General features: G+C 44.5%; 1 protein-coding gene across 3 annotated transcripts in view; it reads left to right on the plus strand.

Annotated features, from left to right (window-relative positions):
• ENC1 (ectodermal-neural cortex 1) overlaps positions 1-15,270 on the plus strand; it is a 54,784-nt gene that overhangs the window by 16,429 nt on the left and 23,085 nt on the right. For all 3 annotated transcript variants that reach the window (XR_003940995.1, XM_030193282.1, XM_030193281.1), the window contains exon 2: positions 1,717-3,507. Coding sequence is in view for 2 of the 3 variants with exons in the window: in XM_030193282.1 (XP_030049142.1) it covers positions 1,729-3,498 (1,770 nt within the window). In the remaining variant the exon portion in view is untranslated. The remainder of the gene's footprint in view (positions 1-1,716; positions 3,508-15,270) is intronic.

Genomic DNA, 15,270 nt, shown 5'->3' on the forward strand with positions numbered 1-15,270 from the left:
ACCTGCAAATGCGCAGTACAGACTTCCCTCTCTGTCCCGCCCTCGCATCAAGACATCATGACGTCAGAGGGCGGAGCAGAGAGGGAAACGGAGTCGGACTGTCGGACGCCGCCGCTGCCGCCTGGAAACGAACATCGCACAAACCAACCTCCACCCTCCCCACTATCCCCACCGCCGCTCCTGCTCCCCTCCGTATTGGCCCCCTGCACTGACCTGACAGCACCTCTCACCTCCGTGTGGAAGCGCTTTCACATGGAGGTGAGAGGCGCTGTCAGGTCAATGCAGGGGGCCAGGCATGGAGGGGGGAGGGAGCGGCGGCGAGGAGGGTAGCTGGACATGGGGGGAGGGCAGGGGGGAGAGGGCATGGTTGCTGGACATGGGGGTGAGAGCAGGGCAGAGAGGAGGATTGCTGGACATGGGGGGAGGGGGAGGCCAAGGGAAAGAGGAGGGTTGCTGGGTATGGGGAGGAGGATCGGTGGATGGGGTGAGGCCAGGGGAGAGAGGAGGGCTGCAATACTCCCCCTGTTTTACAGGCTTAACGGCTAGTAAAAAATAAAGAATGACCCACAAATTACAAATATGTGTAAACAAAAAGAATATACTTTAAACGGAAGGAAAAAAAAGCCTCAAAGAGCTCCAGCTCTAAAGATCTATAGAGCTGAAAGCGATCGAATTGATCTGTACATCATCATCATTGGCTTAAAAAACCTTCTGAGTATATCAGAGATTACTGTATGGAAAAAATCAAAATTGCTCAAGGCATGAAACTCTCCATGTACATCAGAATATCAATGTGTATAAAAAAAACAACAACAAAAGCCAGTACAGTTTAGAGAACTCCAGAGAAGGCACTTAGCTTAAGCAATCTTTAAACGCCCGTTCTGGAGCTCATGGCTATGTTCAACATCCGTCAGCACCCCAGACCCACCTGAGTGCCAATATCTAAGAGTTGCATGAGCTCCAGGAGGGACTTAATTTTGGTGGGTCATTCTTTATTTCTTTGATTTTGAGAGCTTTGCTCAGATTGACTTCACATCCATTCATTTTTTCTTTATTTGTTAGATATAGGCAGAAGGATAGTATTGGGATGCCAATAATTGCCATGTCTGGAGATGACTTGGAGCCTCTGCTCTCTAACTGAGCTGATAGTACATGTGGGAGGCGTGGAGGTGTCAGAATGTGCCTGATCCGAACCAAATGTTGGCATGTTGTGTTTTGTCACCTTAAGATTCTTTAAGCCAAGGATTAAATAGAACTGTTCTAGCAAAGGAGAAAGTCTCCCATGGTGATGATTAGCAGATGTTCAGCATAGGTAGTCCTTACATTTCGTAATAGGTTTTGGCAAGTTGCTCGGCATTTGCATTTTTAAGTGTGTTTGGCAGATCAGCTGGAGTAGCATGGTGAGCTGTGTGAAAATCTGGTCTGCCTGTGGGGTTTTTGTTTCCATTTTGCTGTCTTGAGACATGAAAGTTGACAAGCTGGTTTTCCAAGATTAACCTGTTCTTGAGCAACATATTATTAAGTGGATGTAGTTTTAAGAATCTTCCTGTCTGGTATTGGACAAAAGACCTTCTCTGCTTTGATCTGATATGCCGATGTAACCAAACAATAGACATACACTTGAGACATGCATATATTGTACAGTTCAGAGATGGCTTTAGATGACTTCTGTGGCTAAATTATATAATGTTTGTTTTATTTTTCTTTTCACTTTAGGCATGAAACAAAATGTCAGTCAGCATGCATGAGAACCGCAAATCTAGAGCCAGCACTGGTTCTATTAATATCTATCTGTTCCACAAATCTTCATATGCCGACAGTGTTCTTACCCATCTGAACCTACTGCGCCAGCAATGTCTGTTTACAGATGTCCTCCTTCATGCCGGAAACCGGTCCTTCCCATGTCATAGGGCAGTCCTGGCTGCATGCAGCCGTTACTTTGAAGCAATGTTTAGTGGAGGACTTAAGGAAAGCCAGGCCAGGGAAGTAAATTTCCATGATTCCATTCACCCAGAGGTCTTGGAACTTCTTCTGGACTATGCCTACTCATCAAGAGTGATCATCAATGAAGAAAATGCAGAGTCTCTCCTTGAAGCTGGGGACATGTTGGAATTTGAGGATATCAGAGATGCCTGTGCTGAGTTCTTGGAGAAAAACCTTCACCCTACCAACTGTCTTGGCATGCTCCTGCTTTCTGATGCTCACCAGTGCACTAAGCTCTACGAACTTTCATGGAGGATGTGCCTTGGCAACTTTCAAACTATCAGTAAAAGTGAAGATTTTCTCCAGCTACCAAAAGACATGGTAGTACAGCTCCTGTCAAGTGAGGAACTGGAAACTGAAGATGAAAGAATGGTCTATGAGTCTGCTGTCAACTGGATTCATTATGATCTAAATAAAAGACATTGTTATTTAGCTGACCTGCTGCAGACGGTGAGGCTGGCCCTTCTACCAGCCATCTACCTCATGGAGAATGTAGCCATGGAAGAACTCATTATAAAGCAGAAGAAAAGCAAGGAGCTGGTGGAAGAAGCCATAAGGTGCAAGTTAAAAATATTACAGAATGATGGTGTGGTCACCAGCTTGTGCGCCAGGCCACGCAAAACTGGCCATGCCTTGTTTCTGCTGGGGGGACAGACATTTATGTGTGACAAGTTGTACCTGGTGGACCAGAAGGCAAAAGAGATCATTCCAAAGGCTGACATTCCAAGTCCACGGATGGAATTCAGTGCCTGTGCTATTGGCTGTAAGGTCTACATCACTGGTGGTCGGGGATCGGAAAATGGAGTCTCCAAAGATGTTTGGGTGTATGACACTCTTCACGAGGAGTGGTCGAAGGCGGCGCCTATGCTAGTTGCCAGATTTGGTCATGGCTCTGCTGAACTGAAACACTGTTTGTATGTGGTGGGAGGACACACAGCAGCAACAAGATGCCTTCCAGCCTCCCCTTCTGTGTCTTTAAAGCAAGTTGAACAGTACGACCCTGTGACCAACAAGTGGGCAATCGTTGCGCCACTTCGAGAAGGTGTGAGCAATGCAGCTGTAGTGAGTGCAAAGCTCAAGTTATTTGCCTTTGGTGGCACCAGCGTTGGCCACGATAAGCTGCCTAAAGTTCAGTGCTATGATCCATGTGAGAACAGATGGACAGTTCCAGCCACCTGCCCACAGCCTTGGCGTTACACAGCTGCAGCTGTGCTGGGTAACCAGATCTTTATCATGGGTGGAGACACTGAATTCTCTGCATGCTCTGCTTACAAGTTTAACAGTGAAACATTTCAGTGGACTAAGGTGGGAGACGTGACAGCCAAGCGCATGAGCTGCCACGCTGTAGCATCCGGAAATAAACTCTATGTCGTTGGAGGCTATTTTGGGATACAGAGATGTAAAACACTGGACTGCTATGACCCTACACTAGATGTATGGAACAGCATAACTACAGTGCCCTATTCTTTGATTCCCACAGCATTTGTCAGCACATGGAAGCATCTTCCCTCCTAAATTGCTCAGGTATGAAACACTGACTGCACACTTCATATTTGTTTTCCACAGCTCTTGCTTTTACAATGCTAATTGGCCTGTGGAATGACTGTGAGTTTATCCTACCAGTATAAAGCACAATATTAGCATGTCTGCACACACAAGGTTGCTCTTAAGCTTGTATTTGTTAGACCTGAGGCATTGTTATTAAGAACGTTGAAGTACACAGACATCTGTGTGTTGGCTGTGACCCTCATGTTTTGAGACAAACTGCACCTGTACTGTTGCTGTAGTAACAGCGGTGGTACAGTAACGCAGCACGTTTTCAGCAGATCTTGATCACTCAAAATTTTCTTTGGTTAAAGTGTATCATTTGCACAATTAGAAGAGGACAGAATCGTAGTGACCTTAATGACCTTAATGTTGCCATTATAAACAGAATGTACAATATTCAACACAAATCTAATTACTACTGCGCAGTCTGGTTGATTCTCGACGGTTGAGGCTAGTAACTAAAGAACAGAGCTGTAAGCTGCACACTTTGTGAAGTTGTGGCTTTATTATGGCTTTTTAAAAACATTATTCATGTATGCTTTAATATTATATTAGCTATAAGTAGCGCAGTGCTTTCCTTTTAAGGTCTGGGGAGTAGCAGCGACTTTCATGGACCCTAAGTATGGCTCCCTGAATCTCTTCTCCCAAAACATACTCTCGCCCCTTCCTGCCCACATTGCCTCTGCTATAGAGATTTTGTTTTCCTTTTGTCACTATGGACTAGATTCAGTAAACAGCACTGAAAATAATCATTGCTTTGAGTTGCATGCTGTTTATATAATAGTGAAGAGCGTGGGAATCTTTGCCCAACTTCGGGCACGAGGGTTTACACCAAGTGAAATCTGGTGTAAATCCTGGCACGTAAGTTAGGCGTGGATCCCTGAATTCTGCAGTAATGCATGCATCTCTAGTGAGTGCCCTTGACCCGCCCTTGCTGCTCCCATGGCCACACTCCCTTTTCAGTTGTGTGCTAAAAGATTTGCACATGGATCTTTATAAAATAGAGCTTATCAAGTTGCGCATGCAAATCCTACTTGGAGTCAATTAACTACAATAATTGGTTGTTAGCACCCAATTGTTATTTATTGGCTTTTTACTCAATTAAAATGCACATGCAATTTGGGTATAGAATCCGGGGGGGGGGGGGGGGTGGTATGTGACTCTCAGTGAGTTTAAGTCACATGGCACCCAAACTCCTGTGCAATTCTCATGAACCTTTGCAAAGAGCTAAGGATTTTGGGCATTCTGTAGCTCAAACTCACCATGAGTGGGAGGATGCTGGAGTAAAACAGGACTGCTGTTCCAGAGGTGGTTCTTACAATGAATCTCTGGGGAAGGTGAGAGTGAATTAATAAGCTGGGGAGAAGTCCGATTTGGAAGGGTTCAGGGTGCAAACAGAATGATGGAGTTTGACTGTTGGGAGAGATCGATCAGGATTCAGACAGGCCAGGATGAGGTTGGTGAGAATGTGCATTGCAAGGAGACAGAGAGGTTTTTTTTAGGGAGGGAAGGAGAATGTGTTGGGGGAACAAGATGAGGAAAGATGGACCCAGGATAGAGAGAGAGAGAGCAGACTTTGTTTTGGTAACATGTATTGCTGGTACGGAGTGTGTCTGAGGAGTGGGGCTGGCTGCACCATAGGAGGGAAGACCCCTTGCCTCCTTGCCCCATTGCCCAGGGTACCAGCAACTTTGTTCATTCATGGTCCAGCCTGTCATGTTGAAGTGACTTCTGATTGAGCACAGTGAAGAATACTGCACAGAGCATTGAAATTGGTCAGAAATACTAGATCTTAAGCTGGCACTTGGGATTTCACATTAAGACATTTTATGACCCTTGGTCTGAATATCCATGGGATAAACGGCATGGAATCTATCTTCTTTTTGGGATCTCAGAGTGATGGGCTTGATGGACTCTCAGTCTGACACAGTATGTTAATGTCTTCACTGTAATTGGTTGATAAGTATGATGCCATTATTCCTACTTCCTTTATCTTTATGGAAATGTATATGCAATCCAGGACTCAGATTAATTCTTCTTTTCCTTTCATCTTTTCCTCTCTACTCTGGGTGGCTCCTCAAACTTTCAACTGTCTATCAAGTGCAAGAATGCTGGTGGATGTTTATATCCAGCAGACTAAAAAAAGGCTTTCCATTACATAGCTTCCCACTATTCGAGAACCTGTGGGATAGATGTGTCCATCAACCAGCAGGTAGAGATAGAGAACTGAAAATTGAGCTGAGACATATCTCTCTTGGCATTCAGTCCAGCTCCTCAGTATTTTCTATCTCCAGCAGGTAGATGAACACACTTTTCAGCCTCTGGTTTTGAGTGCTTTGCTCCTGGTCCAGTGTGGGTGGCTTGAGTCTGCAGATTCATATCTGGAAGTCTTCAGATGCCTGTCTCTGGTGCCATGAGTTGGTCACTACTACCTTGCTTCAGACTCGGAAACTCTCTACATCCATAGTGAATGCGAGAGTGTGGAGGACATTCGAGGGTTGGTGTTCTGTGCACTGACTATCTCTCTTCTCTGCTCAGATCGCGCACATCCTAGCATTTCTCCAAGCAAGTCTTCAGAAAGGATTGGCGTTGGGTTGTCTAATAATTCAGGTTGCAGCTTTGGCCTGTTTCTTGAAAGATCTTGCATTAAGGACAGCGTACTTGGTGGCTGTTGCGTCAGCACATAGGGTTTCAGAGCTTCATGCTTTCTCTTGTCAGGATCCCTTTCTTTGCTTTTCAGAGGGTGGTATCAGCATTTCATCTCAACTAATCTGTGGAGCTTCTGTCCTTTTGCAGAGAGGACAAAGAGGCTCAGTATTCTTCCTTGAAGCTTCTCGATGTGCATAGAGTCCTCATTAGATATATGGAAGTCACAAATGAGTTTTGCAAATTGGACAGACTGTTTTTGCTTTTTGGTAATGAGAGGCTTGGCCTCATAGCCTAATCCCACAATTGCTAGATGGCTGAAGGAGACTATCGCATCAGCTTATTTGCTTGATGGAAAGCAGGCTCCTTAGACCTTATGGGCTTATTCTACAAGGTATACAGTGACATCCTGGGTGGAGACTATGTTACTGTCTCTGGTGGATATTTGCAAGGCAGTGACATAGTCGACGCTGCACACTTTTGCCTAGCACTACAGGGTGAATATTGTGTCATGCTCAGAAGCCAGTTTTGGACGTCAGTCCTCAGGGCTATCAGGGCTACGGTGCCAGGATTCCTCCCACTCTAGGGATTTCCTTTGAACATCCCACAGATTCTGCAAGTGTTGGAAACTACGTAATGGAAGGAGAAATTAGGTCTTACCTGATCATTTTCTTTCCATTAGTCCTTTCCATTATTCCAGAGTCCCGCCAAAGGTTTCTGAGATGTTTATTCAGTGTGAAGTAATGGCTCAAATATCGACTGTCACCTTGCATGGTTCTTCTTGCATATCTCTTGTTCTCTACAAGTTGTGAGGTCCACACATGTTTGCTCTCCTGGTTAGTGTTAAGTTAGCAAGTTGATTAAGGTTGTTGTGTTTATTCTGAGTTTATCCTTACTGCTTGTCTGTGTAAATACCGAGGAGCAGGACTGGATGTCAAGAGAAATATCTCTGCTCAGTTTTCAGTTCTCTATCTCCATCTGCTGGTTGATGGGCACAACTATCCACAGGTTCTGGAATAGTAGGAAGGACTAATGGAAAGAAAATTATCAGGTAAGATCTAATTTCTCCTTTTTCCGCAGTTCTTGTAGCCCACACAGAAGGCATGACATTTCAAACTTGTAATTACTGCTGTATTTTGTGCTTGGTAGCCAATTCAACTCCTTAAGCCACACCATTTTCAATATGCAGTGAGATTTCTGTTTCCCTGTTGCATCGCAAGATGGGCATCCTTCTCACAGGGTCGCCCAAATCGGTATAATGGAAAGCCGATTTTGGGCTTCCCCAACTGCTTTCTATCGCGGGGATGACCAAAGTTCCCGGGGTCGTGTTGGAGGCGTAGCGAAGGCGGGACTTGGGCGTGCCTAACACATGGGCATCCTCGATTCATAATGGAAAAAAAAGGGCGTCCCTGATGAATACTTGGACAACTTTACCTGGTCCTTTTTTTCTTATGACCAAGCCACAAAAAGGTGCCCAAACTGACCAGATGACCACCGGAGGGAATCGGGGATGACCTCCCCTTACTCCCCCAGTGGTCACTAAGCCCTCCCACCCTCAAAAAATTTTTAAAAATATTTTTTTCCAGCCTCAAATATCATACCCAGCTCCATGACAGCAGTATGCAGGTCCCTGGAGCAGTTTTAGTGGGTGCAGTGTACTTCAGGCAGGCGGACCCAGGCCCATCCCCCCCCCACGTGTTACACTTGTGGTGGTAAATGTGAGCCCTTCAAAACTCACCAGAAACCCACTGTACTCACATCTAGGTGCCCCCTTCACCCATAAGGGCTATGTTAGTGGTGTACAGTTGTGGGTAGTGGGTTTTGAGGGGCTCGGCGCACAAGGTAAGGGAGCTATGCACCTGGGAGCAATTTATGAAGTCCACTGCAGTGCCCCCTAGGGTGCCCGGTTGGTGTCCTGGCATGTGAGAGGGACCAGTGCACTACGAATGCTGGCTCCTCCCACGACCAAAGGGCTTGCATTTGGTCGTTTCTGAGATGGGTGTCCTTAGTTTCCATTATCGCCGAAAATCAGAAACGACCAAGTCTAAGGATGACTATCTCTAGGGACAACCTAAATGTCAAGATATGTGCGTCCCTGACCGTATTATCGAAACGAAAGATGGATGCCCATCTTGTTTCATTAATACGGATTTCCCCGCCCCTTCGCTGGGACGTCCTGCGAGGACATCCTCAGGAAAACTTGGGCACCCCTTTTGATTATGCCCCTTTTAGTTTCCTTGAATTCTCTTGTTTCTAATGTGCCCAAGATCTTCTGGAATTCACAAAGAAAGGGGCGGAGGAATGCCATGGTTTATATAAATCCCACTTCTCCACTGACATGCCTTCTGGGAGTAGCCTAATGGTTAGAGCAGCAGGCTGAAACCCAGAGAAGCCTGGTTTAAATTCCACTGTGGGTTCTTGTAGTCTTGCATAAGTCACTTAACCCTCCATTGCCTCAGGTTCAAACTTAGATTGTAAATCTTCTAGGGACAGGAAAATACCTCTGTATCTGAATGTGACTCACCTTGAATTACTTAAAAAGGCTTGAGCTACTTCAAAACTCTCTTTCCTTCCCTTATGATATTTGGCAAATCACATCACATTTTATTGCCTCATGAAGAGTCTCATTTACTGTACTAATTTATGTTAACAAGATTAAATACACATTAAATAATGCAAACTCCATTATTCCCAATGAGGTCTATTTGTTAACTATGAGGGTTGTGGCATTTTTTGCATGTATATGACAGTATATGCACACAAAGGGAGTCATTTTTAAAATACATTTTTACACATAAATGGACTGTTTTAAAATTATGATTGGCGATGACATGATGGCGTGTTCTTTACTGGTAGGCGAGTACAGAGGTAGAGTTTGGATAGAATTTTCAAGTACGCATGAAGAATATAAAATACAGTAGCACATACTTAAACATGTAACTATCTGCATTTGCAATGCTGGCATAATGTCTATTGCTTCTGCTAGTACTTTATAAAGGCATATAGGAGTCTTTCCAGATGAAATTCAGTGCTTTTTAACCAGCTAGGAACAGCTCTAGGCCGGTTAAATAGCACTTAACTAGCTAAGCGCTAATATTTAGCACGAGATAGCGGTTATCTCCGCATTAGCACATAGCAGCTAACCGGCTATCTTGCGCAATATAACTTTCTCGCTGCGAATATTCAGTGTATCGCCGGCTAAGTTTGGCAGCCAAATTGGGCTGCCAAAATAGCAGGCCTATCTTTGGCTGCTATAAACTTAACCAGCCAGTTCTGAATATTGACTTGGCCGGTTAAGTTTAAAATGGCCAAAAAAACCTGGATATATTTTTTTTTTGTTACATTTGTACCCTGCACTTTCCCACTCATGGCAGGCTCAATGTGGCTTACATATTGTATACAGGTACTTATTTGCACCTGGGGCAATAGAAGGTTAAGTGACTTGCCCAGAGTCACAAGGAGCTGCCTGTGCCTGAAGTGGGAATTGAACTCAGTTCTTCAGGACCAAAGTCCACCACCCTTACCACTAGGCCACCAGAATTGGCCCGGCATTGAATATCCGGGCTCAGTGCCGAGCCGATTGTGGGACTTGGCCAGCCTGCCTCCCACGGGCTGAATATCGGCCGGTTTGTATCTTTTTAAAATAGTGGTGCCTAAGTAGGCACCTAGTTGCCCTTTTAAATCAGACTCCCCCTTATAAAATGACCTTCCACATGCCTCTTATAAGATTACCCCGTGCCTAAAAGTTCACACAATGACAAGAATGCAAGTACTTTCATGTGAATTTGGTGTAGGCATGTTCTGGGGTGGGTTGTGGGTGGAGCGCCAGAGAATGTGGTAAAAGAAGTTAGCTTAGCAGGGTTTAAAAAAGGTTTGGATACTTTCCTAAAAGAAAAGTCCATAAGCCATTATTAAGATGGACTTGAGAAAATCCACTGCTTATTTCTAGGATAAGCAGCATAAAGTCTGTTTTACTCTTTTAGGATCTTGCCAGGTACTTGTGACCTGGATTGGCCACTGTTAGAAACAGGAAACTAGGCTTGATGGACCTTTGGTCTGTCCCAGTATGGCAACACTTATGTTCTTATGTTCTTAAGAGTCACGATTTACATGTGTTACTTTATGAAGTTCCTTGCAAACATTTACATCCGTTCTGGAGCAGGTGGAAATGTCCCCTGCTTCATTTTAGCCATGATTTCTGCAGCTTTATTAGGGCAGTTTTATAAAGACATGTTGTTCTTCAGGTTACTGCAAGAACATTTTTGAGGGTTGTTCACATTCCTACATTTTTTTTCTTAACGTCTTTCTCTGTTGTCCATATCACCCTAAGCTAATGGTATAAACTCAGATTCCAGTAGGGTAGGGAGTGTTCTCCTGATCCCTCACACTGTACCTCTGATGTCTAACCTGCACACCCACTCTGCCTTGAATCAGTGCCACAGGCACTCTCCTCAGACCAGGTTCTGATTGTGCACTTAGCACTCCACTCCTTGGACCCTAACAGGCACACCCACCCTCATTAAACACCCTACCTACAAATGACACTCCTCATATACATACACACACTCACACACCACATCCTACACCCATTGCCCCACCTCAGACACCCTTTCACATCCCTACTATCCCAGGTGTCCTGATGCATCCCCATATGTACCTCCTTTTCCTACACACCATACTGGTTTCCCCCCACAAACCCTGCCCAGAAACTTTTCAGTTTCCACACATACTTCCCAACTAGAGCTCTGAAGACTGGCCCTTACTACCCTGGGCTCCATGGTGTTATAGTAGCCTCTATTAATTTCTTCACCGGGGCCCATTCAATCCTAGGTTTACTACACAGAAACTACATTCTAGAAAAAAGCATTGCCCCCCCCCCCCCCCCCACCCAGAAGCCAGACTCTGGAAGCACTGCTACTCAGGAGAAATAGAAGCAGAAATGCTTCCTATGTTGAGCAAAATACAGAAATCAAAAATGCACATTTTAACAACTGACAATCACTAAACTGAAAATAAAGTGCTTTTTTTCTGCCTTGTTTTCTGGCCATTTCATTTTTTAAATTACCGTGTGTTGGTCCAGCCTCTTTTCAATGTTCTTCTTATGTCGGTTTGTCTTCTGTTAACTTCTTTTCCAGGACCTCCTCTTTAGACTCCGTTTCTTTTTTTAACTTCTTCTTTTATACTTCTTCAAGAGCGTCCTGAGCCAGAAACGCGTCCTGTACAACATGTCCCCTAGCGCTCTTGCCCCACTCACTATCTCATGGACAAACCAGGAAGGCAATGAACGGGGTGCAGTTTTAGCACGTCCACCTCCCATATGCCCTGTGCGGCTATACTGGCTGCACATACCTCACTATAGTCCAGTACTTCCTCTTTGCTCTTTAGTTTATTTTTTTTCTGCCTCTGCCCACTTACAGTGACATTTCACCCCTTCTCACATTTAGTCATACGCCAATTCCCAATTTTTCTCTTTTCAGCTGTCGCCTATGTACTGGTTTTCCATCCTTGTCCCCTTCCTAATTCCCTTTCACCCTCAAACTTTCTCACCCTTTATCAGCTTTTCTGTTCCCCTATTTTCACTCTGTCCCCAGCTCGGTCCCTCTCTTTCTTTCCTCTGCCCCAGAGTCCCCATTTCCACCCTATGTACCTTCCCAGTCCTTAGCTACTATCTTCTGCCTTTCATTGTCTCACTACCTGAGTTCATTGTTTTGATTATACCCTCCCTTGCTCACAGCCCCTTCTATCTTTAACTCTCTATACATCCTCCCATTACCTCCTTTCATTTACTTCCCAGATCTCTTTCCACCCTCTCTTACCCCCTTCATAGTCCCTTCCCTTTCCACTGCCTCTTACCCATTCCCCAGCCCTCTAGGTTCTTTACACAATATCTTGATCTCCCCCTACCCATCAGTCCTCCCCCACCACTTCTGCTGCAAAGCCAACACTGGTGTCTCATCATTTCTGCCCGCATGGCTCATGTATTAGCTTTTTGAACTGTACAGGGCTCCATTGATACACAGCGCTATGGGGCTCAAAAAGCTAGTATATGAGCCATGAGGGCAAAAGATAAATGTATCAGCTTCGAGGCTGGGAGAATCCCTGAGTTAGGCATGCTAGGTTGAGAATTGGACAGGGGAGCTGAAGGGGAGGAAGAAGCAAGTCAGGGGTAGGAGCATCAAGAAAGCTAATGCTGGGGTAGGAGGGGGAGCTTGAGCTCGGAGCACTGTAGAATGGATGCTTTTGCCTGGGACACACACATGTTGTGGGGACTACTTGGGTGGTGACATTTACACCATTGCCTTGCCATCTTTTTCTTGTCTAGTATCTATAGTAATGTGAGGTATATTTATTTTTATCTCTGGGGGGGGGGGGGGCAAAGAAGAGGCAGGTAGACATTATTTGCCCCCTCCCCCAGCCTGGAGTTTCATGACTAATTGTTTTTGCAACTATTTCTATGCTTTTGTTTTCTTACAACCCTGCACCCTGAATGTTTGTCACTAATACAAAGAAAAATCTCTCTTGTTGGAAAAAAGTGCAAGTGAGAGTAAATTGTTGAAACTGCTTTTTCCAATCAAGGTGTCTAACAGAGGCCAGAGAGACAATGTGCTTTGTTGCAGGCTGTTCCTTCTTATGCTGCATCAAACTTCTGCCAAGCATTTTTCTGTTGGCATTGGTGTCAGGTTTCTGGATTCCTAGAAAAGCAAATAAAACTTCTTGAATAAGCACATGTGCTGCTAGTGAGAACGTTGTAAACTGGACACAGTTTAATGCATGTGTAAAGAAAAGAAGAGGTAAGGAAGGAAACCAGTGAATTCCTCCTGTGGCCTTTCCTTCTCCTCCTGTACAGATGCCAACAAGAGGAGATATTTTTTAAGTGTAAATATTTTTATTGCGGTTTTAAACCAAGAAACAGACTCAGTGCAATAGACAAGAGATTACAAGTTTAGAAAGCGAACAAGATGATGCTATGAGACAAGTACATCCAAACTGAGTACCTCCATATACCACAAACGACCCACCCCACCACCACCGCAGCTTACCCTATCCCTCTCTCCCCAAGTCTCCTGTGACCTGATTTCTAAAAATAAAATGAGCGATAGTAGAGCCATCAGATCCTGAGGAGGCATAGTAGCATATTTTCAAAGCACTTAGACTTATAAAGTTATATAGCAACCTATGGAACTTTGTAAGTCTAAGTGCTTTGAAAATGAGCTCCCATAGTCTCATAATGTCACAAATTTAATGTATTCAAAAATGCTGAGCATATTCGCAGTGGGAGGGCATGAATATACGGTGTCCACAATCAGAAAAACTTCTTTTTCGCTCTACTTTCTTGAGAGTCCACCAAGAGTCTCTCCATGCTCAGAAGTTCATGCATCTGATTGCGTCACTGGGTAAGTGTAGGTGGGGCAGCCTGTATCCAGTGTAGTAATTAGGCAATATTTCCCAGTCAGAGAGACTTTGCTGAGGAACAAACCAGAAACTTAAGTGCCCTCCATGATATCAGTGACATCATCCAATAAATATTGCTCAGTGGTTGCTTCCCACCGACTATTATATAGTTCACCTAAATAAGTCCAAACATCTGTCCAAAATTTATGGATGGCTGGACAGAGCCTTATGCAATGTTTATAGGCAGCATTCAGTGCTCCACATTTCAGACAGGTCCCATCTGAAGGGAGACCCATTTCTTTTGGCTCAAGATAGGTGGATATATATCTAGAATAAAACTTTATAATGAAGCTCCTGTAATTGGACACTCTGCAATTTGTGGATCCATTTTTAAACTTCGCAAAAGATTTTCCAAAGAGTAAGGTCCAAAATCTTTAGTCCAGTAGTCTATATAATTTTCTGCAGTATACTCGGGGGTCGCATGTTTTTGATAGGCCTGGTAGTACTGACCAACTAATCCTTTAGTTACAGTAGGAAGAGGCCAACATTCATCAAAGTCAGATTCAGAAGTTCTCAGCGTACTTCTGAAGCAGTGGTTGGATATAATGCCGAAGTTGTAAATGGGCATGCCAGTCTGTGGAGTTCAACCTATATGCTGCCTTGATAGTGTCAAAAGACAGCGATACAGGCTTATCAAACCTTCAGTGGCCCTGGTGGAAGCGTGCATCCATCAGTTCTGGAGGAAACTGATGCACTGCCCACTATGGGCAAATGTTTAGAACAAAAAAAATTCAAACCCAATCTCCTCCAGAAAGATGCCCATGCCCACCTTACTGGTGTAAGGGGTGGTTCTTTAAATGCTGAAACTGCTGAAGCTTACCATTCCTGGCCTGGGCCAAATAAGCCAATAAAGCACTCCCCCCCCCCCCCCCCCCCGAGCATGCTCAAAGGCTACATCATGATGATCCAAATAGCCAATTTTGAAGATAGTGCATATGACAAGCAATATTATAAGTTTGGAGATGCGGTAATTCCAAACCACCATCCCTGCACAATAGTTGGAGCTGGCGCAAAGTGAGATGTAGCTTCTTGGATCCCCATATGAACTTTCTAATCATTCTGTTATAATATTGCAAATCACGAGGTTTTAAAATAAAGGCAAATGCTGCGTAGGGTACATCCATTTTTATAATTAAAACTCTACCGCATAGAACCTCGGTGGCTTGTAACAGAGGGGTTACGTTATAGCGGTAGAGGCTGGACAAACATTGTGGGATATATAAGCCCAAATATTTCAACCTATCACCCGCCCATCGCAGTGGAAAGGTGCCAGGCCATCTCCGCTCTAAACTCTCTGTCAGACTTAACGCTTCTGTTTTATCAGCATTTATCCATAAACCTGACAGTTGTCAATTGCCCAAAAAGTGATAAAATAGTCATACTTCTGTGCAGAGAAGCAGTGGGGGCTGTAAAAGCAGTAAGAAGGTCATTCACAAATAAGGCTAATTTAAACTCCCTACTAACCGGAATGCCCCTAATAGCTGGATCATCTCTAATTTGCAATGCCATGGGTTCCATACAGAGTATGAAAGGAATGGAGGACAAGGGACAGTCTTGTCTAGTTCCCTGTGAAATCTCAAAGGGGGTGGAGAGTACATCATTAACCATTACATGCACCCAGAGTTCCTCATAAAGAGTATG

Source organism: Microcaecilia unicolor, chromosome 2 (assembly GCF_901765095.1).
Source record: "Microcaecilia unicolor chromosome 2, aMicUni1.1, whole genome shotgun sequence".
Classification (NCBI taxonomy): domain Eukaryota; kingdom Metazoa; phylum Chordata; class Amphibia; order Gymnophiona; family Siphonopidae; genus Microcaecilia; species Microcaecilia unicolor.